At 36.7% G+C, this 27,996-nt stretch overlaps 1 protein-coding gene across 1 annotated transcript; it reads left to right on the top strand.

The window, feature by feature from the left end:
• LOC127451976 (zinc phosphodiesterase ELAC protein 2-like) lies at positions 1 to 27,996 on the top strand. Its single transcript, XM_051717079.1, has 24 exons — positions 1 to 400; positions 5,575 to 5,625; positions 5,814 to 5,884; positions 6,050 to 6,114; positions 6,212 to 6,269; positions 6,390 to 6,458; positions 6,581 to 6,727; positions 8,120 to 8,175; positions 8,268 to 8,326; positions 8,421 to 8,493; positions 8,608 to 8,720; positions 8,812 to 8,910; positions 8,991 to 9,129; positions 10,661 to 10,746; positions 11,088 to 11,209; positions 15,462 to 15,552; positions 15,742 to 15,880; positions 15,999 to 16,037; positions 16,115 to 16,224; positions 18,188 to 18,287; positions 18,805 to 18,925; positions 23,055 to 23,133; positions 25,076 to 25,220; positions 27,166 to 27,996. The coding sequence occupies exons 1-24, from the start codon at positions 138 to 140 to the stop codon at positions 27,406 to 27,408; spliced, it is 2,538 nt and encodes an 845-aa protein (XP_051573039.1). The 5' UTR covers positions 1 to 137; the 3' UTR covers positions 27,409 to 27,996.

The following is a 27,996-nucleotide window of genomic DNA, read 5'->3' as shown; positions in this document are numbered from 1 at the left end:
TCCAGCACCAACACACGTGTGTCAGTCCTTCAACTCCCTTTTCGCTACAGGCTCAGTCTGAACATCTGCTGTTATATCACTTTATTTCAGGGAATGCTCGCTCTGATGTCCCGTTCCTCATAGCTGCAGTGTTTATTATGCTCGCTGCGACTCTCCGCTGTTCTGTGTTTACATGTAGAGTCTTTAAAGGCAGTGAAGCGGTTCTCCTCCACAGATCACTAATGGCCACACACACCTCCAGAAAGACCAAACCTCCTAAAGACACACTGCGACATGTGAAAATGAAGGAGAACCGCAGGCAGGGCGACCTGCACGGACCCTCGACCGTCTATGTGCAGGTGGTCGGAGCTGGCAGTCGAGATAATGGAGCATCTCTATATGTCTTCTCGGAGTATAACAGGTGAGGTGACACCTTAACAACACACTGCCAAAAAATATCTCAGTGTCATTTGTGAGAAAAATAAATAAATATATATATATATTTAGACCAAAAAAAATTTCCTAAAAATGGATGTCCTCATATGTGGCAGCGGGACTAAGTTGTGAAATTTTAAATATTATCAAACTATATAAAAAAAATCAAATCGTTTATGTTTCCAGGAGTGTTGGTTATTCATGTGTAACAGGTAAAGGTTGGGCAAGGAGGAGGCGGGAACCAGCTGAATAATCAACAAACTTATAATGCATAAATGAACTTAAACAAACATAAACAGACACATATGCAGTGCGGCCGCGTGCGTCTCTCTCTCTCTCTCAAACCGGCGTCTCCGGACGCTCCTTATCTCGCTCTCCCACTGATTCAGCTCCATCACGGCCCAGTCACGCCCTCCTCCTCCTCATACCCCTCCCCACCCAATTCACCAGCCTGACAAACTCCACCCCCCCCCCCCCCCCGCCTCCTGTGAACCTGGGGGGAGAGACGAGGGGAAAGGGCGAGCGGTGACACACACAGAGAGAGAGAGATTGAGAGAGAGAAGAACTTGCTCGCTGGCTCCCAGACGCACTGTCACCCGGTCCTCAACTGCTCCTCCGCCCTCTGGCGGACGCCAGCTCGCTCCTCCCCCTGGCAGATGGCAGCGAGTCCTCTGGCCCTCTGCTCCTCCCTTCCTCCGGCTCTCAGCAGCCGGCAGCGACCCCTCCATCCACTGGCAGCGGCGAGGACTCCGTGACAGTGCATCCCTCCTCCCTCCCGGGTTTCGGCACCACTGTAATAGTTCAAGGACGGGCAAGGAGGAGGCGGGAACCGGCTGAACAGTAAACATAAAGTTTTAATGAGAAACTCAACTTAAAACAAACATAAACAGACACATATGCAACAAGGCCGTGTGCGTCTCTCTCGAGAACCGGCGCCTCAGGCCGCCCTTTATCTCGCTCTCCCGCTGATCAGCTGATTCAGCGCCGCTGTGCTCCATCATGGCCTGGCCACACCCTCCTCCTCATCACATCATGTTTTTGAGACATTACAGACAGAAATAGGCATAATTAATTCTGATCTAAAGTAATGACCAGCATCATCCAATCACTGTCAACCATGTTAAAATAAAATGATACATTATAAATTCTGAATCTATGTACTGATTATCATTGTCACATGTCTGTCAAACATGCTGAGTGATCCAAACATCATCTGCAGCCTGAAACTGAACTTTAAATAGGAAGTTTGGATTGAATGCACTATAGGATGCTCTCTTGCTCCCTATTTAGTGAATGACTTAACCTCAAGTGTGCTGTCTGTCTGCACTGGTCTCAGAACAGTTTGAAATGCACCTTATTTTCATCCTAACTCCAGTGGCAGTACTGATCAGAAGGTCGGGGGTTCAAACCCCAGCACCGCCAAGATGCCACTGTTGGGCCCTTGAGCAAGGCCCTTGACCCTATCTGCTACAGGGGCGCCGTATCATGGCTGACCCTGCACTCTGACCCCAGCTTGGCTGGGATATGTGAAAAAAAGAAGAATTTCACTGTATATGTGCAAATGTATAATGTGTGATAAATAAAGAAAATTATAATTATAAATTATATAAAGTCTCTGAAAGCAACATGTTTTTGGATTCATCCATTGATTCTCAATGTGATAATGCACAGTAAATATAGGATATTTTAACTGAAACTGAGCCAGTAGTCCACATATGTGGTCATTGTGTTTAACAGCGTGCTGTTTCACGATAAATCGCTCAAATAAACAAAATGGCGTATCGGACGAAACTAGAGACATTAATTTGTTCACTCGGACAGGTTTCAATGTAAAAACGTAATTAGGTTTTTTACCAGATTTAGTTTTGTTAGCGTTTCTCCCAAAGACCAACTGCGCTGTGGTCAGCACCATGTTGTTCTGTCACATGACTTTAACCCTTTACTGACAGCACAGTCTCCTGAACTGAGATCAGTCAGTTTAAATGAAATTAAATTATGTGTTTCATATAGCGAAGCCAAAACTGGACGCGGGTTCTCAGGAGGATAAATAGGAAAGTATATCAAGTATATCAAAGTTTCATGACATTTCAAACTTCTTTTTTAATACAATATAAAAGGTAACATGTCATACTATCTCTTATAAATAAACTTAAACTAATAGGCAACAATGTTTATATATCAATAAATAAAAAATATTTATAGTAGGGCCTGTATTTAAATATCATTGATTAATAAAATAACATTATTGCTTAATTTATGTACACTGATGTTAATATATATGAATCTAAATATTATAACACTTCATAATACTTTCCATTAAAAACATTATTAAATTAATTAGTTAGGCGTTCAATTATTATATATCAACAAATGATAATTTAGTCACTGTAATAGTAAAATTTTATATAATTACATTATAGCAAACATGTAAATGTGTACATGCAAATGCTATGACATAAATGTTAACACTTCATAATTCCTCTAATAAATAATGTTAATTAAAAGTTATCAATGTTTTATTTTATATCAAAAATAATAATCATTTGTATTGTAGTATTATATTGAAATATCAACATTATTGATTATTAATAACAAATATTATTACATCATGCTTAATGCACACTGCTGAAAATAAATATACAGGTGCATCTCAATAAATTAGAATGTCGTGGAAAAGTTCATTTATTTCAGTAATTCAACTCAAATTGTGAAACTCGTGTATTAAATAAATTCAATGCACACAGACTGAAGTAGTTTAAGTCTTTGGTTCTTTTAATTGTGATGATTTTGGCTCACATTTAACAAAAACCCACCAATTCACTATCTCAAAAAATTAGAATACATCATAAGACCGATAAAAAAAACATTTTTAGTGAATTGTTGGCCTTCTGGAAAGTTCACCAATTCACTATCTCAAAAAATTAGAGTATGGTGACATGCCAATCAGATAATCAACTCAAAAAACCTGCAAAGTTTTCCTGAGCCTTCAAAATGGTCTCTCAGTTTGGTTCACTAGGCTACACAATCATGGGGAAGACTGCTGATCTGACAGTTGTCCAGAAGACAATCATTGACACCCTTCACAAGGAGGGTAAGCCACAAACATTCATTGCCAAAGAAGCTGGCTGTTCACAGAGTGCTGTATCCAAGCATGTTAACAGAAAGTTGAGTGGAAGGAAAAAGTGTGGAAGAAAAAGATGCACAACCAACTGAGAGAACTGCAACCTTATGATTGTCAAGCAAAATCGATTCAAGAATTTAGGTGAACTTCACAAGGAATGGACTGAGGCTGGGGTCAAGGCATCAAGAGCCACCACACACAGACATGTCAAGGAATTTGGCTACAGTTGTCGTATTCCTCTTGTCAAGCCACTCCTGAACCACAGACAACGTCAGAGGCGTCTTAGCTAAGGAGAAGAAGAACTGGACTGTTGCCCAGTGGTCCAAAGTCCTCTTTTCAGATGAGAGCAAGTTTTGTATTTCATTTGGAAACCAAGGTCCTAGAGTCTGGAGGAAGGGTGGAGAAGCTCATAGCCCAAGTTGCTTGAAGTCCACTGTTAAGTTTCCACAGTCTGTGATGATTTGGGGTGCAATGTCATCTGCTGGTGTTGGTCCATTGTGTTTTTTGAAAACCAAAGTCACTGCACCCGTTTACCAAGAAATTTTGGAGCACTTCAGGCTTCCTTCTGCTGACCAGCTTTTTAAAGATGCAGATTTCATTTTCCAGCAGGATTTGGCACCTACCCACACTGCCAAAAGCACCAAAAGTCGGTTAAATGACCATGGTGTTGGTGTGCTTGACTGGCCAGCAAACTCACCAGACCTGAACCCCATAGAGAATCTATGGGGTATTGTCAAGAGGAAAATGAGAAACAAGAGACCAAAAAATGCAGATGAGCTGAAGGCCACTGTCAAAGAAACCTGGGCTTCCATACCACCTCAGCAGTGCCACAAACTGATCACCTCCATGCCACGCCGAATTGAGGCAGTAATTAAAGCAAAAGGAGCCCCTACCAAGTACTGAGTACATATACAGTAAATGAACATACTTTCCAGAAGGCCAACAATTCACTAAAAATGTTTTTTTTATTGGTCTTATGATGTATTCTAATTTTTTGAGATAGTGAATTGGTGGGTTTTTGTTAAATGTGAGCCAAAATCATCACAATTAAAAGAATCAAAGACTTAAACTACTTCAGTCTGTGTGCATTGAATTTATTTAATACACGAGTTTCACAATTTGAGTTGAATTACTGAAATAAATGAACTTTTCCACGACATTCTAATTTATTGAGATGCACCTGTAAATATAAATATTAAATTTTCTAATCACTTTATAATACTTCCCTTAAAAAAATAAAATAAAATAAAAAAATAAAATATATATATATATATATATATATATATATATATTATATAAATACAGTATTTAAAAGTGAAGCTATATCAAGTATTAATTGTAGTATAAGAATTAAATATCAACATTATTGATTATTATACTTGCATTATAACAAACATTATGACTTTATATAATGCTTAATTTAATGTAAATATAAAAATGTAAATGTTCTGGCATTTCCAATGATTTGAATTCAGTATAAAAGGTAATATATCATAAAACCTGTCATAAATAACATTAATTGTTAACAATGTTTAATTATATATCAATAAATGAAAATTTGTATTAATTGTTGTATAATATTTAAAGTTCAACATTATTATTTATATTATATTATTAATAACAAATATTATTATATTATATAATGCTTAATTCATCTACACTAATGTTAATATACAGTATCTAAACATTTTATTAAAGATTAAATTATTTAATGGATAATATTTTCCATTAAAAGCATTATTAAGTTAAAAGTTCAGTTTTCAATTATTATAAATCAATACATTATAATTTTATGAATTGTAATGTTAGATTTATAATATTATCAACATTATTGATTATTATAATTACATTATAACAGACATTATATATATATTGCTTAATTTATGTACATTCAAATGAAAATATGACAATTATATGAATCTAAATATCATTGTAATATGTTAAATATTTTAATCTATTTTATATATATATATATATATATTATATACACACTGTATATAAACCTCTCTCTCTCTCTCTCTCTCTCTCGTTCATTGCAGGTATCTGTTTAACTGTGGAGAGGGAACACAGAGACTAATGCAGGAACACAAGTATGTTTATATAGACAATAGACGTTGTTTTAAACTACAAGATTAATGTATATAATGCTGCCATTGACAACACATAACTGGACAGATGCCGCTTTGTCATTCTCAATTACTGCTGAGTGTAAAATGTCATGGTCTTTCATTTTGAATGCATAAATCTGTGTCCTGTCCTTGTTTTTGCTTGTGTTCAGATTGAAAATTGCACGTTTAGACAACATCTTCCTCACCAGGATGAGCTGGGAGACTGTCGGGGGATTATCAGGTCAAACAGTGACTCTTTTTCATCACTTTAATCGGTCATATTTGATTGGCTTCAGTTCTGCAGAATTTTATGTCGCTGGTAAAACGTATCCAAATGGGGAAACTGCTTCACTGGTTTGATTTGTTGAATGTGTGGCTGACATTTAATTCAGTGTTTTGTGTGCAGGAATGATACTGACTCTCAAAGACACTGGAGTCCCTCAATGTGTCCTGTCAGGACCTCCACAGCTGGTACGTGTGTGATCACACAAACCTTCAGTGGAAATGATCACTCTGCTCAACATTTACATTGTCGGCAGGTCTATATATGATATTTTTGTTGTGTCAGGACAAATTCTTAGGCGCCATAAGAGTGTTTTCAGGACCGCTGGATGACATTAAACTTGGTAAAGTCTACCGTTACTATTCTGCATCCATGCTTTCGCATTTTCCTGCATTTATCCTCAGATTGCTTTACAATCACACAGCTCATTGTGTATTTTTCTCTCTCTCTCTATTATCCACAGCTGTGAGACCTTATTCAGAACCTCAGTATAAAGACGACACAATGACTGTCACTCAAGTTCCCATATTCTGTGAGTGTCACTCATTTTTGCACGGATCTCAACTCAGATTCCCGTTAAAGGTTGTACGCTTTGGTAGATCTGTTCGCCTTAGTACCAGTAAATAACTGCACTCTGTGTGTGTGTTGTGTAAGTTGAGAGTAAGGCAGAGGGAGGCAGACGCTCCCCTGGTTCTGTCCGCAGCAGCAGTCCCAACAGCAGTCGGAGGGGGGCGCTCAAGAGACTGGAGGATTCGGAGGAGACTCTCACTCTGAACTCCAACAGAAGAGCAGGGAGCCCAGGTAAGACAACACACACCTGACATGGTTTTCTACGGTTTAGCTGGACTTAGAAGACATTTATATAGAGGAGAATTCTTTGAAAATTATAACCCAAATATAAATCAATTATGATGTAGCTTGTTGGGGAAATGTAATGATGTAATGTTTTAACAAGGATGCAAACTACTCAGCTTTTTTGAGGCTTATTTGCCTAATTTGTTTGGTAAAAATTGTCCACGTTTTATTTATTAAAATTGTTCGAAATGGGCACTTTAAGCTGAAACGATAAAAAAAGCTTTAAAAAAAAAAAATGAAAATACACCCCTGAAACAACACCTGCTATGAATTGCTCACGTCTCCTTTGTTTTAATATATTTAATATTAATAATTAATATCTTGTATATTATGCTATTGAACATAAATATCTATTTTTGTAATATTTTAATATTATTTTATATTGAATTTATTATAATACTTAATTGTGTTTGAAATATACATTATATTTAAAATATATATATTTTTATATATGTTATTAATAGTTAATATCTAGTATAACGTTATAGAACATACATACCTTTTTTGTAATATATTTATATTATTTTAGTTTAATATATAATATTTGTATAATGCTATATCCATTATATTTCAAATAAATATTATATTTATTATATTATTAATTATATGCAATATAATGTAATGTTTTAATAGATTTACAAGTAAGTTTTATTAATATCTTATTATATTATGTTATTGAACATACATTTCTGTTTTCTAATATTCCTATTATTTTATTTTATATTTTATAATATAATAGTATGTATATTTGTATAATTGTATTAATGAAATATGCATTATTTTTAAAATATACTGTGTATGTTATAGTTATATTTTTTGCTTGTGTGTTATTATTATTGTATAAAATAATAATGTCTTGAATAATGTTATTGAGCATTAATATATTTTATTATATATATATTATTTTAATTTATGTATAATAATATTTGTATAATTTTATTTATGATATATGCATTATTTTTAAACTTGATATTAAATAGTTTATTTTTCTTATAATTATTATAATTATTATTATATTACATTTTATAATGTAATGTAATAGATTTACAATGGATTATTTATAATATATTTTATTGTTATTGAACAAATATCTGCATTTTCTAATATATTAATATTTGTTTATATTTAAATATTTAATTTTATTTACGATAAATACGTTATAGTTGCTTTTTCTTGTTTATTGTTTTATTTACAAATTCCACTAATAATGCATCAATAGATATAGATGTAATAGAGCAGATCTCAGTTTCAAAGCTACTTGAAACAGCAATTTTAAACACGTTGCATTTAGAATTCATGCATTTAATCAGAAATTTTAATTATTATTATTATTTACAGATGGCAGAGGAAACAGTACTCGAGATGCATCTCTTGTGGTGGCTTATGTGTGTAAGGTGAGCAGAAATAATATGAGAATTTAACATTGCTTCACCGTTCTCGCCACTCTTTAGTAAAGACCGTTTTTTTGTCCTATCGAACATTTTAGTTGCACCCAAAAAAAGGGAACTTCCAGGTGCTGAAAGCTAAAGAGATGGGTCTGCCAGTGTAAGTGTCTGATATCAGTTCAGTTATTATGTGTTCACAGCTCTTTTGTCCTGTAAATGAATCCCACAAATGTATTCCTGTGTTTTCTCTGTAGAGGAACAGCGGCCATTGGACCCATAATTGATGCACTTAAAGCAGGAAAGACTGTGACACATGATGGAAAAGAGGTGATGCCAACACACCACACATTATTTTACAATAACTCAGATTTAACTGTTTGCAAAAAATGTTCTCCAGTTTTCAGGGTAGAGAATGATTGTTTTGTGTGCTGTGTGTTTCAGATTCGTCCCGAGGAGCTCTGCACTCCCGCTGATCCTGGACCTGTGTTTATAGTGCTGGACTGTCCATCAGAGGAGTTCATACAGCCGCTCTGCACCAGTCACATCCTGCAAAGGTGAAAAGGTTTTTTTTTAGCCTTTGTATTCTGCATGTTTCGTGTTTGTTTTCTAGACCTTTATGTAAAGCTAATATTGTCATGCGTGCAGGTATCAGACTGGAGGATCTGAAGATTCGGCTGCTCTGGTGGTTCACATGTGCCCAGAATCAGTTCTGAACACAGATCAGTACAAGAGCTGGATGGACAGGTACATCTGAACTACACATCTGATCATACTGTCATCAGCACACAGTGAGCATGAGGTGTGACGGGTATTTTCTCTGTCAGGTTTCCCAGCAGTACTGAACATCTGGTGATGAACGAGCAGACGTACACTCATCATAACACTCGCAGTCACAAACTCCAGACGCAGCTAAACCTCATTCACCCCGAGATCTTCCCTCAACTCAAACTCTACAGAACCAAAGTACTGATACACTCACCAATTAAATATGTCTCTCTTCTAATCTGATTTCATATTTTTCTAATTTATTTAAACATTTATTATTTTATTTGATAATGAATTTTCTCATTTCCCCTAATTTAAATATGTATATGATTTTCTAATTTTGTAAATAATGTATGCATTTAATGGTTAAAATCATTAATTTAATTTAGTATTTTTATTTTATTTAATAAATTATAAATTAATTTAAACATTTATTTGATTTTCTAATTTCGTAATAAAAAAAAATAAAATAAAAAAACTCATTTAAATATGTATTTCATTGTTAAATTCCCTAATTTAATTTAATACATTTTATAATTTGTTTGTTTTTTTCTAATTCAAATAAATATTTTATTTTCTAATTCCATCATTAATTTTCTAATTCCCCCTAATGTAAACATTTATTTAATGGTTAAAATCCTTAATTAAATGCAGTATTATTTTCTAATTCATTTAGTGTGTTTCTTTTCTAATTTAATGAAATATTTATTTGATTGTCAAATTCATAACTATTCAAATTTCTAATTTCCCCTAATAAAAATATGTATTTAATGATTGAATTCCTTAATTTGATCTAATACATTAAGTTATTTAATGTTTCATCTAATTTAAATATCTGTGTGATTTTGTAATACTGTAATTATTTTAAATGTTCCTAATTTAAATAGGTATTTAATTATTAAATTCCCTAATTTAATTTAATATATTTGATAATTTATTTAATATTTATTTTATTTTCTAATTCCATAATTGTATAATTCCCCCTAATTAAAATATTTAATGGTTAAAATCTTTAATTAATTTGAGTATTTATTATTTTTTCTCATTTAAATATTTATTTGACTTTCTAATTTAATAATTGTTTTATATATTCCCTAATTTAAGTATTTATTTAATAAATTCCCTAATTTTATTTAATATTATTTTCTAATTAATTTAGTGTTTTTTTTTCTAATTTAATTAAACATGTATTTGATTGTCAAATTCATAACTTTTTCATTTATAATTTCCCCTAATTAAAATACATATTTAATAATTTAATTCCTTAATTTGATGTAATGTTCAATTTAATTTAAATATTTATTTGATTTTCAAATATTTTTATTATATATATTTTTTTATTTCCCCCAATTAAAATATGTAATTAATGGTTAAATTCCTTAGTTTAATTTTATAATCCCCCCTAATTAAAATATTTAATGAATAAATAATATTTTTTATTTATTTTTTCTCATTTCAATATTTATTTGTCTTTCTAAATTAGTATTTTTTTTTTCTAATATTCCCTAATTTAAGGATTTATTTAATAAATTCCCTAATTTTATTTAATATTATTTTGTAATATTAATTAATGGTTAAATTCCTTAGTTTAATTTTATATACTTTTCAAAATGTATGTAATATTACATTAGTTATTATAACAGATATTAAATATTTAATTTATAATTTTGTTAATTTTTTTTATTGTTTTTTGTTTAATAATTATTTGATAAGTTTGTGTGCGTTATAGGAGCTGCAGGCTTCTCTTCATGTTCCTAACTTCAGAGCCGAGTGTCTCCTAAAGTTTCAGCTTCGGCCCAAACTGGAGTGGCAAAGGTCAGTTCAGGTCATTGACCTTTAAAAGGAAAGTTCTGGGTTCAATACAAGTTGAGGCCTATAGAGTGCATTATTTATTTTCTATTTTTGTTACTTGTGTTGAACCTGTAAATTTCTTTAATTGATGTATTTACAAGGTTCTTATATACCTGAAACACATCACATTATGAACAATGTCAAATGAGTTCTGCATTTTACAAGTAACATCCACAAATAAAGTACAATAAGGGGAAAATGTGTTTCAGTGCAAACATCAACCTAGTTCTTAAATAGGAGATTCAGACTTATTATAGTGTTTGAAACTTCTGTGAATATTTAGTTCTTTCTGTGTGTGTGTTTAGAGATGCCGTCCCGTCCTGCGACTTGGAGGAGTTTGTGAAGGAAGCAGCTGAAGTGCCAAACTTCTTACAGGAAGTAGAGGAGTGCAGGAAGTTCCAGGCGGCTGGATCCATCTCTTCATCTGGTGAGTTTTCTACGGAGACAGAGAGAAAAGAAAGAGGGATGGAAGATTAGATTAGTTATACGGAGAAAGACAGGAGGACTTCTGCAGTGTGACATTTAATGTTTTCAGAGAAAAACTTCCTGTAAATCTGGACAGTCACTCTGTACTGTTTCTCCATCTGCTAGAACTGGTCCGATCAGAGAAGAGTAGCTTGATTTAGGAAAGTTTAATAAACGTAATTCATTTTATTAAACTAAATAATTCTGGCTGCTGCCGTGGCAGATTTGAGGCGGTGTGGTAGAAAACTAGGGATACAAATAACTTTTAGCATCTTTAAGCCTCCCCAAATTACAACATTCAACATTGGAAGTAGATAATAATTAATTTCTAATTTTTAATTGCTCCTAATTACACTGAACAAAATTATAAACGCAACACTTTTGTTTTTGCCCCCATTTTTCATGAGCTGAACTCAAAGATCTAAGACTTTTTCTATGTACACAAAAGGCCTATTTCTCTCAAATATTGTTCACAAATCTGTCTAAATCTGTGTTAGTGAGCACTTCTCCTTTGCCGAGATACTCCATCCACCTCACAGGTGTGGCATATCAAGATGCTGATTAGACAGCATGATTATTGCACAGGTGTGCCTTAGGCTGGCCACAATGAAAGGCCACTCTAAAATGTGCAGTTTTACTGTACTGGGGGGGTCCGGGGGGTCCGGAACCAGTCAGTATCTGGTGTGACCACCATTTGCCTCACGCAGTGCAACACATCTCCTTCGCATAGAGTTGATCAGGTTGTTGATTGTGGCCTGTGGAATGTTGGTCCACTCATCTTCAATGGCTGTGCGAGTTGCTGGATATTGGCAGGAACTGGAACACGCTGTTGTATACGCCGATCCAGAGCATTCCAAACATGCTCAATGGGTGACATATCCGGTGAGTATGCTGGCCATGCAAGAACTGGGATGTTTTCAGCTTCCAGGAATTGTGTACAGATCCTTGCAACATGGGGCCGTGCATTATCATGCTGCAACATGAGGTGATGGTCGTGGATGAATGGCACAACAATGGGCCTCGGGATCTCGTCATGGTATCTCTGTGCATTCAAAATGCCATCAATAAAATGCACCTGTGTTCGTTGTCCATAACATACACCTGTCCATACCATAACCCCACCGCCACCATGGGCCACTCGATCCACAACGTTGACATCAGCAAACCGCTCACCCACATGACGCCATACACGCTGTCTGCCATCTGCCCTGTACAGTGAAAACCGGGATTCATCCGTGAAGAGAACACCTCTCCAAAGTGCTAGACGCCATCGAATGTGAGCATTTGCCCACTGAAGTCGGTTACGACGACGAACTGCAGTCGGGTCGAGACCCTGATGAGGACGACGAGCATGCAGATGAGCTTCCCTGGGATGGTTTCTGACAGTTTGTGCAGAAATTCTTTGGTTATGTAAACCGATTGTTGCAGCAGCTGTCCGGGTGGCTGGTCTCAGATGATCTTGGAGGTGAAGATGCTGGATGTGGAGGTCCTGGGCTGGTGTGGTTACACGTGGTCTGCGGTTGTGAGGCCGGTTGGATGTACTGCCAAATTCTCTGAAACGCCTTTGGAGACGGCTTATGGTAGAGAAATGAACATTCAGTTCACGGGCAACAACTCTGGTGGACATTCCTGCAGTCAGCATGCCAATTGCACGCTCCCTCAAAACTTGCGACATCTGTGGCATTGTGCTGTGTGATAAAACTGCACATTTTAGAGTGGCCTTTCATTGTGGCCAGCCTAAGGCACACCTGTGCAATAATCATGCTGTCTAATCAGCATCTTGATATGCCACACCTGTATTTAATAAAATATTTTAGATTTTTTTTTTTTATGTCTACTGATTTAAAGCTACACTATGTAACTTTTTTTTGTTAAAAAACAACAAAAATATTATTAATGAGAGAGTGCAACAAAAATCCATCTTCCAAACCATGTCTTTACCCAAATACACTTTGATAAACCTATAATAATGATTTATTGCATACATGCGTCATTCGCCCGTGTGTGTTGATGTCATATCCGTACACAGAGAAAATAAGCTCCGGTTACTGTAGCACATGTATGATATTTTATTGGTATGGTTTATGTATAGTTATGTAATCACGTCTGTGTGTGTAGAGAAATACAATAATTATACTGTAATCGGTGCAGAATGTTTCACTTACTAGCACATGCGTATTTTTCTTTATAACGGCAATAATTTATATAATTAGTTCTAGGCTTGCCATGGACATGTGAGTCTTGAAATGATGTTGGTTGGTAACAATGACAGTCTATAAATTAGTAACTACCGTGGTCTATTTGGCCAGAATATCCTGCAGTTATAAAAACGTTGCAACGTTTGACCTTATCAGACTAGCATTCATTACGTCTAATGTTAACCAACGTTGCTCTAATGTTTGTAACGTAATATATTAAAAAAAAAAAAAAGTTTTCAATAAGTCAAAACAACAGCATAAGATATGGCATTTACCTGCTCAGATGTTTTCGGTTATCCGTCTTTTCCTTTCTTTCGTTATTTATTTGTCCATTCGCTCTGATAAGATGTCCTGTATCCATGTGTACACCGGTGCGTCAAAATCACATTCATCTGGGCAGAGGAGCAGAGCCGAAGCACAACCAAAACTACGTTCTTCCGCAAGACACATGCAGTTTTATTTTTTAACCGCTAGAGGACCAATAGTTACATAGTGTAGCTTTAAATATATATTTATTAATTAAATTCCCTAATTTGATTAAATACATTTTTATAATAATATTTTAGAATTTCTCATTTTTAATTTTCTGAATTCTACTAATTTAAATATGTATTTCATTATTAAATTCCATAACTTTAATATATTTTTCTTGTTTATTTTTTTTTTCTAAATTAATTAAACATTTTGTTTGATTTTCTAATTTTGTAATTAATATTTTTAATTTCTAATTTCCACTAATTTAAATATGTATTTAATGGTTAAATTCCCTAATTTATTTTTAATATATTTTTCTTATTAATGAACTGTAGAAGCAAAAATACTATAGTAGTTATTCTGGCTGCTGCCATGGCAGATTTGAGGTGGTAAAACTAAGGATAAAAAAATACTTTTCATCTTTTATCCAAATTACAACAGTCAAAATTGGAAGATAATAATGAATTTCTAATTTGTAATTTCACGTAATTTAAAAATATATTTCATGATTAAATTCCCTAATTTAACTTTTATTCTTTCTTTCTTTATTTATTTATTTATTTAAATATTTTAAATTTTCTAATTTCCACTAATTTAAATATGCATTTAATGGTTAAATTGCCTAATTTGATTTAATAATTTTTGTTTTAATTTGTAAAATGTTTTTTTTATTTTTGTTTATTTTTTTTATTTAATTAAATATTACTGTGATTTTCTAATGTTGTAATACATTTTCTAATTTCCTCTAATTTAAATGTTTTTAATGGTTAAACTCCCTAATGTAATTTTGTTTCTCCAATAAATGAGTCAATCCGCGCATCTTATCACGTGACTCGTTGTGCATGACACCGCGGAGACTCACAGCATGTGGAGGCTCATGCTACTCTCCGCGATCCACGCGCAACTTACCACACGCCCCATTGAGAGTGAGAACCCCTAATCGCGACCACGAGGAGGTTACCCCATGTGACTCTACCCTCCCTAGCAACTGGGTCAATTTGGTTGCTTAGGAGACCTGGCTGGAGTCACTCAGCACACCCTGAATTCAAACTCGTGACTCCAGGGGTGATAGTCAGCGTCAATACTCGCTGAGATACCCAGGCCCCCTATATATGTATATAATGATTAAATCCCCTAATTTGATAGGGAATACTTTAAATTACTACACTAAATTATTATTATTATTTATTCTAAATGTAATAATTTTTTTGTTAGTCTAATCTTGTATATAATTTTTTTAATTCGAATTCCCCCTAATTTAAATATGTATTTAATGGTTAAATTCCATAATTTATTTTTAATATATTTTTCTATGAATGAACTGTAGATGCAAAAATACCATAATAGTGATTCTGGCTGCTGCCATGGCAGATTTGAGGAAGTAGGTAATAATCAGTTATCGATATTGGCTTAAAATGATCTGTAATTTCATTTAATCTAGTTTCGTTGTTTTACTCACCCATAGAGCAGATTCCTTGGGTGATCTGTTGACTCATTTCTGTCCGAGTTTAAGAGGTTTATTGTGTGTGTTTGTTGTTAAAGGTGAACGGTTTCCTGAGATTGTGTTTTTGGGCACCGGCTCGTCTCTGCCCATGAAGATCAGAAACGTCAGTGGAACTTTAGTGAATATCAGGTAAAATAAAACATAATTACAGCTCTAAATTCTGATTGGATGAGCCACATTCAGAGCCATTGTGAAATAGCTGATAAACACACACCTACATTAATGCAACATGTCTACATGTGTATATCATCTCAGTTTGAGCTAATTATAGCGATATTACTTGATGAGTGTGCATTTGATTGTCTCTATGATCTTCAGCCCATCTCAGTCGCTGCTGTTGGATTGTGGTGAGGGCACGTTTGGGCAGTTGTGTCGTCATTATGGCGATGATGTGGACGAGATCCTCTCCAAACTCTCCACTATCTTTGTGTCGCATATGCACGCAGATCATCACACGGTGAGAGCCATTGTAAACTTATGTCTGCTCATCATACCAATTATAAACAAGATGTAGTCATGTGAATGAAAATGTTTGTCTTTAATATTCTTTTATTATATCATTTTTGTCCTCTCAGGGTTTGATTCATTTATTATTGGAGCGTGAGAGAGCTCTGGTATGTATTTTTCAAGCTCAATTTTGTTATTTCTTGATGTAAAGTTGATGTATATGGACTAATGATGTGTGCTTTAGAACAGTCTGGGTAAAGCGTTCAGTCCCGTGTACCTGATCGCTCCAGTGCAGATCATGACCTGGTTGAACCAGTACCACGACCACTGCCAGGAGATACTCAGCCATATCAAGTAAGAGAGAAAACTACCGCTGCTTAACTGTCTTTATTATCTGTCTTTCTATCTACAATACCATCATGAAGCCACATTTGATAAATAAAAAATAAACGTTTAACTCTCCTATTGTCTTAGGGTCATTTTTGACCCGGGACAGGTAAAGAATACGTTTTAAATACCGCATAGTTTTTGGTACTGGAATCATACGTTGTGACTTTGTCAAGACCATCAAAACAAGCAAAATCAAAAAAGGAAAATGTATTTTTTGTATATAATTGTTTAACCTCTTCAACTCTGCAGACCCACCGACAGGTCCAAAAGGGGGCGCTATGTCGCGAAAAAAGTTTACGCTTAAAAATGTTCAAGTCTCCATATACATATGTAAGTCGGGCATATGTGGTATTCTTTGAAAGCTTAGAATCTGAACTTTTCAGAGACAACCATCACTTCTGCATTTGTTACATAAAGTAACAAAATAAGGCCTCAAAACATTAGCAACGCAAATCAGCGCCACCTAGAGGTAATAGGGTAGAAATATGAAGGTAACAGTCTCTCAAATATCACCTACATAGACAAGTCATATATCAAATGAAAGCTCTCATTCTCAGGGATGTGGTTGTATAGTTTATTGTATTGTTGTAATACCACAGTTTCAAAGATTTTCAAAAGAATCACAAAGTGAAATATGATATTTGTAAGACATCAAATACAAACTGATAACTGCTGCTGTAAGCCTCAAATAGCTTAAAACATTATATCTCTTTTTACCTTAGGCAGTTGTCTAAAAATTCAGCCATTTTTTAACTTGTCTGTGAGCTTGCTTGTGTAAATAATCCAATGTTATATCTGAGATGTCCAGAACAAAATGTGCAGTCCAGCAGGAAAAGCATGCTAAACAAATCATCGACTACTAATGATAAAATGTTTTATATCATCGTAAAGGGAAGGATGTCAGCTTTCTAATGACACCTAGATTGATCTTATAGTCCACTCAGAGCCCAAAATATTTGATGAAACAATGGGGGTGGAGCGAGAACTTAAAACAAATTGTTCCTTCCATTGTCTTAATCGGTCAGTTATGGCCAGTATGGGAAAAACCAGTTGTGACCTTTCACCTTCAGACTTTTTGGATGTTATTCAGCTTTAAATAGTTTTTTGTACGTCTATGAGTCAAATGTGACCTACAAATATTTCAAATTATCTCAAATTTAGCCCCTGCCCCATAGTGTTCTCTAGTGCCCCCACCTGCTCCACTGGGTACTGCAGCTTTCCCACAAATTAGAGACTTTCCTCTCAAATGGGGTTTGTGCACACATGTCCACACACACAGAGAGCATTTTTTAAAGTTTTGAACAGGTTATATGTTAGTAAATAAGTTTACTAACATGATTTTATATGATGGGGTACAATGGGGCTAAAGCCCCCCAATAGTAAAAGACCTAATCATGGGCGGACTGGCCATAGGGACAACCGGGACTTTTCCCGATGGGTCAGCTGCGAAACGGCGGCACGATATGCCGAAGGGAGCCGCAACATGCACTACACTGGCAACTGCCCCCCCCCATGTACTAAAATTGTAACATTTCAGAATAAATCTGAAATTGTTGTAATGTAGTTAAGATATAATTGAAATAATGATTGAAATAAAGGTAAATTAAGACGTTTTTGGACAACGTTTTTAAACTTTTTTTATTATTATTCTTTAATAATTATGTTGCTCCATTAATATACAGAATATAGTACTTTTTTCCCCCAATCATTATACACTTTGGGACCACAATAATACAGATTTTCATTAAGTGGGGTCTTTTGTGCCATCAAGAAATTATGCATTTTGAATGGTTTTCAATACGGGTCAAAAATGACCCGAATGACAAAAGGAGGGTGCAGTTTCTTAAGACAATAGGAGGGTTAAAACAAAACTTTTTCTTGCTGTCATATAAAAATGTAATTTCATGTTTGATTTTGATCATTGCAGTATTATCCCAGCAACATTTTTATGCGATGGCGCCGAGACCCCCAAAGTAAAGACCAAATCCTTCATTCAAGCTGTTCTGAAGAACAACGACCTGCTGAAGGTGCTTATGAACTGCTCAGAACATCTCACTCTGAACAGATGTAGAGATCCAGTTGGCTAATTAATAGATAAAAAGAATGATTAAGTGTTACTTTAGACCCCTTGTCAATTTAGAAATCTAGCAACAGCCTTGTTGACGGATAAAAATGTTGTGTATTATGTTATTTTGAATTAATATTGTGTAAAATAAGTGTTCATTTAATTTAAGCAAATTGTATTTATGCCCTCTTTAAAGGGATAGTTCACCCAAAAATGAAAATTCTGTCATCATTTACTCACCCTCATGTTGTTCCAAACACAAAAGGTGACGTAAGGCAGAATGGTGATCACCATTCACTTTCATTGGATGAGTTTGGAACGACATTTGTTTTCAGTGGTTTCTGTAAATGATGACAGAATTGTAATTTTTGGGTGAACTAGCCCTTTAAGTGATATATGGGCATTATACCAGCCATACTGCACTGTAGATTACAGCATCTGAACACTATTGTCCTCCCCGCGTCTGTGTGTGTGTGCAGTTTCAGACGTGTTTAGTCCGTCACTGTATGAACGCATTCGCCTGCAGTTTGACACATCAGTCTGGCTGGCAGCTCGTGTTCTCTGGAGACACCATGCCATGCGATGCCCTCGCTAATATGGGTATGTACCACACTCGCATGCAAAATGACTTTTACGTGGCTCGTTGTATGTATCGTGGCAGTTTCTTGGTGAAATGGACACTAGAGGCGCTACAACAGCAATGACTTTTATTCACTTTCACACAAATCACAAGTAAAACGGCAGATTATCAATTGATGATCTCGTCCTGTTCCTTACACAATACTATCTTATGTCATGTAAACACTTACTATAGTGCATAACGCATTTTAACGTTTGCATTACAAAACCAACTACATTTACAAACTTGTTTGAGTGTGATCAAATTGCATTGTAACTCAACTGATAGAGCATTTCACTTGTGATGTAACGGAGCGGGGTACGAGTGGTTTTGTTTTTCATCTCACATTTCCTTTTTCTGACACTATCGGTTTGGTTTAAGTTTGAGGGTTTACGGAAGAAGGTCGGTTTTGTTGATTTAAAACTCGATAGAGCATTAACCTTAACTTCATCTGTTTGGGAGAACATTTAATTCACTTTTAGCGCCACACTGTGGACATTTCACCACAGAAATGCCGCAATATGTGTAATGAATCGTATAATATCATGTTATGACAATATTGCAACAGTCATGTTATTTTTATTAGATCAGGCACCTATATTGTCATAAATATTCTGAATAAGCAGATGGACTTTCAATGGTTAAACTGTTCAGAATGTTTTATTACATTTAGATTTGTTTGCTTTTACATATAGAAAAAAAAGCATTGAAATAATGATTTAAATTGTGTCATTAAATGCTCTTTATCCAAACAGATAACAGACAAGTTATCTAGAATAGCACATGTGATCTCTTGCAGTGCCATATAAAAGAGCTGGCTGTTTCTAAAGCAGCCGAATGATTTGAGGCTGAATGGAGCAATTACAGCTCATTCTTTGTGTCATACACACTTACACACTTGATCCAGGGTTGGTTTCGCCATACTTTTGCATTAATTGCAGAATTGATGTTTTTTTTATTTTTTTTTTATGGGATTTACAGAGCAACAGAAACAGTTATTGGATAGAGAGTGGATATGGGATCGAGAAAAAAAAAATATATTTTGCATGTAGAAAATTAAACTTTAGGGCCATTAAGATTTCTTGCATTGTGGCATTATTTTCAGGATAATTAAAATCGTAACTATACAGATTTTTTACCTTTTGAGTTTTTTGTAATTCTAATTATTTTCAGTGGTGTTTCTCATTTGGGTAATACAACGATCTTTTACTGATTTATAGTTACAAATTATTGTAATACAGTTGTAACAGTATACAAATGGGCAAGGAGGAGGCGGGAACCAGCTGAATAGTCAACGTAACTTTTAATGTAAAACTCACACACATGCAGCGTGACCACGTGCGTCTCTCTCTCTCTCTCGATCTGGCGTCTCCGGCTCCCCTTTATCTCGCTCTCCCACTGATCAGCTGATTCAGCGCCGGCCATGCAGCCTCACGGCTCGGCCACGCAGCCTCACGGCCCGGCCACGCCCCCCTCCTCGTCACACTCCTCCCCCCACGTGCGTCTCTCTCTCGAACTGGCGTCTCCGGCTCCCCTTTATCTCGCTCTCCCGCTGATCAGCTGATTCAGCGCCAGCCGTGCAGCCTCACAGCCCGGCCACGCCCCCCTCCTCGTCACACTCCTCCCCCCACGTGTGTCTCTCTCTCGAACTGGTGTCTCCGGCTCCCCTTTATCTCGCTCTCCCGCTGATCAGCTGATTCAGCGCTGGCCGTGCAGCTTCACGGCCCGGCCACGCCCCCCTCCTCGTCACACTCCTCCCCCCGCCCGATTCAGGCCGGGGCGCAACTGGTCTGACTAACTCCCCCCCCCCCATCTCTGGAGGGAAGACGCTGCCCTTCCGGCCGTTCTGTCAGCCGGTGGTCCACCCCGCCTTCTGTGAACCTGGGGGAGAGACGAGATGAGGCGTGGGGAGAGGGAAAGGGCGAGCGGAGACGCAGAGAGAGAGAGAGGAGATAGAGAACTTGTTCGCCGGCTCCCGGATGTGCTGTTGCCTGGTCCTCAAGTGCTTCTCCGCCCTCTGGCGGACGCCAGCTCGCTCCTCCCCCGGCGGACGGCAGCGAGTCTTCCGGCCCCTGGCGGACGGAACCGCTCCTCTTTTTCTTTGGCGGACGGAACCGCTCCTCTTTTTCTTTGGCGGACGGCAGCAACCCCTCCGTCCCCAGGCAGATGGCAGCGGCAAGGACTCCACGACAGCGCATCCCTCCTCCCTCCCGGGTTTCGGCACCACTGTAACAGTATAAGGATGGGCAAAGAAGGCGGCGGGAACTGGCTGAACAGTCAATATTTTCCTACCATCTGAGCAATTCAAGCTTGAAGTACTTGTAACTGTGTTTTTACAAGATTCATTCGATTTAATTTGAGTCATGTAATTATTAAATTAGACCTGGACATGTTCTTAACAAGTTTTGTGAGATTTACTCGTATCACAAACACACACTTGCGCACACACATTCACTTACTAAGATGCACAATTAAGTTTAGCTGTCAGTATTATTTATCGTTAGGAGTGGTGGGTAAAAACATCGATTTCCTGATGCATCGCAATCTTCATTTGAATGACCTCGATATCGATTCTTGAATCCCAAGTTTCTTTCTACAAAAAATAAACATTTAATTGTATCATTAATAGCACAGATGAGATAAAGGCATTTGAGTCTCTCTCGTTAGCATGTGCTAATTTACACACGCTCTTTACAGAAATGCCGGTTTCCTTAAAGAGACAGTACCGGTTTTTAGCACGTGTTCAGCAAATCAATGTAAATAGTAAAAATTATGCAATGAAACAATAAACGTAATAAAATATAGTAGATGCAATATAACATCATATTTATTTTTATTTTATGGAATGCCCAATTTCCAATGCGCTCTAAGTCCTCGTGGTGGCGTAGTGACTCGCCTCAGTCCGGGTGGCAGAGGACGAATCTCAGTTGCCTCCGCGTCTGAGACTGTCAATCCGTGCATCTTATCACGTGGCTTGTTGAGCGCGTTACCACGGAGATATAGCGCATGTGGAGGCTTCACGTTATTCTCCGCAGCATCCACGCACAACTCACCACGCACCCCACCGAAAGCGAGAACCACATTATAGAAACCACGAGGAGCTTACCCCATGTGACTCTACCCTCCCTAGCAACCGGGCCAATTTGGTTGCTTAGGAGACCTGACTGGAGTCACTCAGCACGCCCTGGATTCGAACTCATGACTCCAGTGGTGGTAGTCAGCATCTTTACTCGATGAGCTACCCAGGCCCCCATAACATCATATTTATTGATTAAATACATTGTTTTGTTCATTTTAAAAAAGCTAAAATGTGACCAAAATGAAGAATATCTAATAAAATATCATTAGTAAAATTTCTATTTTCTTAATCTACCAAGTTAGAATGTCCCCTGTATAATTAACAGAATTAGCTGGGAGAGAATGTATTTCATATGAAAGCAAAAGGGACATTTGAACTGAAATATACCCATATGAATCAATATAGAATCAAAATCTAATCGAATCAAGAGCTTGTGAATCAGAATCAAATAGAATCGGGAAATCTGTATCAATACCCATATTGTCGTTTGATTATCGTTTGAACAGTAGTCCAACTAATACCGTCTACCTCCTGAGAGTTTTAGTAAAAAAAAATTAAAATATGGTCATTTATCCTCCATCAGTCCAACAGGAACGAGAGAGTCTGTGATTGCTTGTGAATCTGTATATAGTGATTCTCACAGATCGATAAGATTAAACCATGTGTTTAAATGCTGCTTCCTGTCATTATCAGTGATGTAATCGATCACAGAGCCCTCTTTAATGGCTTCTGAGGGAGTCTATCAGTGATGGAGGGGTATTCAACCTTAACTGCCCCCCTCCCAGAACGCTGGAGTCAGTTTGTTCCTCTTCTGCTCATTAGGAAAGCTCTTTATTGTCTCAGCATTTGTTCTTGGGCTGCTGGAGTCCTAATGATTGATTTCTAGAGGAAAAGAATGAATGTGTCCTGGTGGGTGTGGGTGTTTTTATTTTTTTTACAATGGGTGGGGGAGATGAAACAGCATGGTGACTGTAACTTAACTGTGTTTTGTGTGTTTGTGAGATTGATTTCATATCTCGGTGTGTTCTCAGGAAAGAATGCAACACTTTTGATTCATGAAGCTACACTGGAAGACGGGATGGAAGAAGAGGCGGTTGAGAAAAGACACAGGTACATCAACAGAAATGCAGTTGCACAGCTACTGTGACACGGATATATGCACCCAACCAGACTAAGGCCATGTTTACATGTTTAAAGAGGACGACGCTAAAGACGTGTATAAACAGGGTCCAAAACATTTAGAGATTTGTCTACTTCTGGACAAATGGGCTCGGCTCGTAGTGTGAATGCGCCAGATATGGGTGGACATAACAACATTAGCTCAACCAATGGTGTGAGGACTTTTATTTTGCATGAACCGTGGAACACAGAGAGTCATTGAGCTCCTTTACATGGACACCAGAAAGCCGTTTTTATTAGGAGGAAGCTGCTTAAGCCTGGAAAGTGGCGTTCCCGTTTACATGCACTTTGTTCGCGGCTTTCTCACGTATACATGCAGCTCGGTCAGTAAGCAGCTTTCTCCACAGCAAAGTAATTTCCTCGCGACGCTTGTGTAAATAACAAACAAGGGAACCGAGAAAGGCTTCGCAATTTTATTATCCTTTGCTTCACTGTTTGCTTTCTTAACTTTCCATCGTGGCCTGCAGCAGAATTGCGCTGCTGTTTTGGGGTTTCCCCCTTACTTCAAACTCTGGGATTCCCCCGTTGCACTTTGAGTGCGTATACACAGACGTTATGGACAGTAATTGGTATTTTAAATTGGTGTGTATAAATGAGAATAGTTTATAGTGAATGTGCTTTCCCCACTGTACTCCCAGAAGTGTTGAATTCTTTCCACTGTGTTGACGTTGTTGTTGGGCTTCATCCTATGACGTTAGTCGTCCGGTCTGTTCACACTCTTTAAACTCTTTAGAAACCTGTTAGAAAGCCGCTTATGTGTTTACATGGCCACATTAAGCCGCATTCTCGAGGAGAAACCTAGGTGCGTTAAACTGCTTTTTCTTAAACCCTTAAATAGTGTCAGGAAAATGCCGTTCTCATTTACATGATGTTTCAGAATGCCTATTTCTGCAAAAACACTGGAATAAACCATTTTCTTAAGTGAATGTAAATGTGGCTATTGTTTTTGCCATTTTTTTTTTTTTTTGGTGCCACTAGAGCTCAAAAATACTCAATCCTTGGCGAGGTAAAAGCGATCAGGCTTACCTAGGATAATGTGTTTCCTGATGGAGGACTCATCTGAAGCAGCTCTGTTTTAAAGTTGTGGGACTCTCCTCTTAGATGAACATTGATTGGGTTCAGTGTGCTGTCCTGGAGTTCAGGAGCGTCGGGTCTCTGGATGAACTGCTCCGTGTCTCACACTAGGGCTCTTCTCAATTGAAGAGCTGAATAGCACTTAGAGTTTCTCAGATTTAAGTTTTTGTGAGGGATTCATTTGGGTTTGAGTGGGGAATTGATTGCCGAGTGAGGGTATAGAGTGTAATACGGGTCTGGAATGGTTTGGTTCAGCTGTTGAAATTCAGACATTTGCTGGGTTATGTTTCCAAAACTTTGCAGAAAACATCTTGGAGAAGCAGTTCTAACACCAAGACATTTAGTTTTGTTTTATGTGTACATTTAGTTATATATGGAATCGGCACTTGGCCTTTGATTTTAGGGAATTGGTAAGGGATAGGATAGGGTTAGTTAGGAATCCAACAGAGGATATTGAATCGCCTCATTACTTAACTGTAAAGGCTCTGAGCCATACTGCCCTACAAATGTGAAATGCAGTTACTATGCCAACACTGAAACTGAGAAAAATGGCACAGAAATAACTTGGCTTTAGTTTGGATTGTACAGCTTCTGCAATTTCAAACAAGCCAAAACCGTCTGTCACGGGACAGATCGCAGGCTAAAGACACCTGATTTAGTCTGCAATGCTGTTCTGAGATACTGCAGCATGGCACTTCAATGGTATATTCAGACCGTACAGAGTTTGAGTTGTGCATTAAAGGTTACACGTTTCTTCCATTCACTGTTTTAACCATTTTCTGTCTGTAACTCTTTTCAGCACCACGTCTCAGGCTATCAGCATTGGTATGATGATGAACGCTGAATTCATAGTCCTGAATCACTTCAGTCAGCGGTACGCTAAAATCCCACTCTTCAGCGATGACTTCAACAGCAAAGTGGGGATCTCCTTTGACCATATGAAGGTTAGGAGTTTAACTGTGTTCATAATGTCAAATTATAACAATTTCAAACTTACAGATTTTCACAAGTACTTTGAGTCAATCAACGGAGTTTGAATTCTTACATCATGTGTTAACCTTATTTACTCCTCGCTTCCTTGCTTGATTAAATGCTTCCTTCCTTGCTTTAGCCTGTAACATCCATCCATCCTTCCTTTCGTCTTTCCTTCCCTTATTCCTTTCTTTTTACTACTTCTGACTTCACTTCTTCCTTTACTTATTTATTCACTCCTTCCTAACTTCCTTCACTTAACTAATTTCTTCCTTCCCTCTTTCCTTTCTTTCTAATTACTTCTGACTTCCTTTTCACTTCTTAACTTCTTCCTTCCTTACTACTTCATTTCTTACTTACTACTTTTACTCCTGACTTCCTTCCTTCCTTCTTAACTCCTTACTTCCTTTCCTCCTTCCCTTCTTTCTTTCTTTCTTACTACTTCTGACTTCCTTCTTCTTAACTAATTCCTTCCTTCATTTAATTCTTTCTTTCATCTCTTTCTTCTTATAAAGAAAATTTACTTATACTTTGAATTCTTTACTTATTTCTATCACTCCTTCCTAACTTCATTCATTCATTCATTCATTCATTCCTCCATTCTTTACTTATTTCTATACTCCTTCCTAACTTCCTTCCGTCCATCCTTCCTTTCCTCTTTACTTCACTGCTTCCTAACTTCTTTCTTTCTTCCTTGCTACTTCCTTTCTAACTTACTACTTTTGACTTCCTTGCTTCAGTTACTTCTTTATTCCTTCCTTCTTATTTCTAAATTCCTTCGTAACTTCCTTCCATCCATCCTTCCTTTTCTCTTTACTTCACTCCTTCCTAATTTACTTCCTTCTTCCTTACTACTTCCTTTCTGACTTCCTTGCTTAAGTTACTACTTTATTCCTTCCTTCCTTTCTTCCTTCTTATTTCTATTTTACTTCCTAACTTCCTTCCGTCAATCCATCCTTTCCTCTTTACTTCACTCCTTCCTAACTTCCTTTCCTTCTTCCTTACTACTTCCTTTCTGACTTCCTTGCTTAAGTTACTTGTTTATTCCTTCCTTTACTTATTTCTATATTCCTTCCTAGCTTCCTTCCGTCCATCCTTCCTTTCCTCTTTACTTCACTCCTTCCTAACTTCCTTTCCTTCTTCCTTACTACTTCCTTTCTGACTTCCTTGCTTCAATTACTTCTTTCTTCCTTCCTTCCTTCCTTTCTTCCTTCTTTACTTATTTCTATTTTACTTTCTAACTTCCATCCATCCATCCTTCCTTTTCTCTTTACTTCACTCCTTCCTAATTTACTTCCTTTCCTTCTTCCTTACTACTTCCTTTCTTCCTTCCTTACTACTTCCTTTCTAACTTACTACTTCTGACTTCCTTGCTTCAGTTACTTCTTTATTCCTTCCTTCCTTTCTCCTTCTTTACTTATTTCTATTTTACTTCCTAACTTCCTTCCATCCATCCTTCCTAACTTCCTTTCCTTCTTCCTTACTACTTCCTTTCTGACTTCCTTGCTTCAGTTACTTCTTTATTCCTTCCTTCCATCCTTCCTTTCCTCTTTACTTCACTCTTTCCTAACTTCCTTCTTCCTTACTACTTCCTTTCTAACTGACTACTTCTGACTTCCTTGCTTCAATTACTACTTTATTCCTTCCTTCTTTACTTGTTTCTTTACTCCTTCCTAAATTCCTTCTTCACTTCCTTCTTAACTTCTTCCTTCACTCCTTTCCTCTTATTTCTTTTCTCCTTCCTAACTTTCTTCCTTATCATCTTTACTCCTTCCTTCTTCCTCCTTCATTCCTTCCTGAGTGATTCAGTGAGTGTGTGAGTGAGAGAGAAAATACAAACCAAATTGGTGTTGACTTTATTCCATTTTCATTGAAAGTTTTATTCATTGTTTCATTTGGTCCTGACTTGGATTACAGATTAGATTTGGAGATTTCCAGATGCTTCCACGGCTCATTCGGCCTCTGAAGGCATTGTTTGCAGAGGAGATTGAAGAGATGGAAGAGAGGAGAGAAAAGAGAGAGATGAAGAAGGCCATTGAGACGCCGTCTAATGGCGAGCCCGGAACAAGCAACAAACTCGAAGACAAAAGTAGAGGTGCCAAGAGAGAGCAGAATGACCTCAACAAGGAACCAGCCAACAAACGATTTAAGGCCAACTGATGGGTGACAAATCAGAGTGAGGGGTTGGATCAGCCCATCTAATCAGAAGTGCAGTCCAGGGAAATCTTGAACCATTAGAATAATGATCATAAAATATGCATCATATTAGATGAGATGAAATTAAACCAGATAAAGATGAATCACAGTTAAAAAAAAAAAAAGGTTCTCAAAAATACCTTGTGTAAGTTCCTGTATAGGACCAGAATTTGAACCTGTCCCAAAACTATTGATTGTGCTGCAGGTTTGACCCTGGTATATGTGAGAATGTACACTACTTTTAGTTTTGTGAAAGTTTGACATTTCATTTCAGATTTCGAGCCTCTCAAAACCTGAAACAGAGGAATTTCAGCACTGAACAATGACGTTTGGCATTTTCATTTATGTATGATGCAGAATTTAACTTAAGTTTGACGGAGGTGGGTTTTGTTTGGAGTATATTGAGAGTGGTGGCGTGTGAATAAGGCACTTGTACATTTTCTGTATGCAATATTTCATTATTTTATGTACATGAAATGGCAGTTTAATTTAGGCTTTTCTAATTATTTCAGGAAAATAAATATTAACCTGAATAAATGTTTGTCATCTGAT

This window comes from Myxocyprinus asiaticus, chromosome 14 (assembly GCF_019703515.2).
Source record: "Myxocyprinus asiaticus isolate MX2 ecotype Aquarium Trade chromosome 14, UBuf_Myxa_2, whole genome shotgun sequence".
NCBI lineage: Eukaryota > Metazoa > Chordata > Actinopteri > Cypriniformes > Catostomidae > Myxocyprinus > Myxocyprinus asiaticus.
Note: the sequence above shows the minus strand (reverse complement) of the source record. Positions and strands in the feature narration are given on the sequence as shown.

Excerpts from the sequence above, each read along its gene's own strand:
- LOC127451976 (XM_051717079.1), top strand. The coding sequence starts at position 138 with ATGCTCGCTGCGACTCTCCGCTGTTCTGTGTTTACATGTAGAGTCTTT. Across the intron at positions 401-5,574 it reads GTCTTCTCGGAGTATAACAG|GTATCTGTTTAACTGTGGAG; the intron begins GTGAGGTGACAC and ends CGTTCATTGCAG. Across the intron at positions 10,747-11,087 it reads CCCAAACTGGAGTGGCAAAG|AGATGCCGTCCCGTCCTGCG; the intron begins GTCAGTTCAGGT and ends GTGTGTGTTTAG.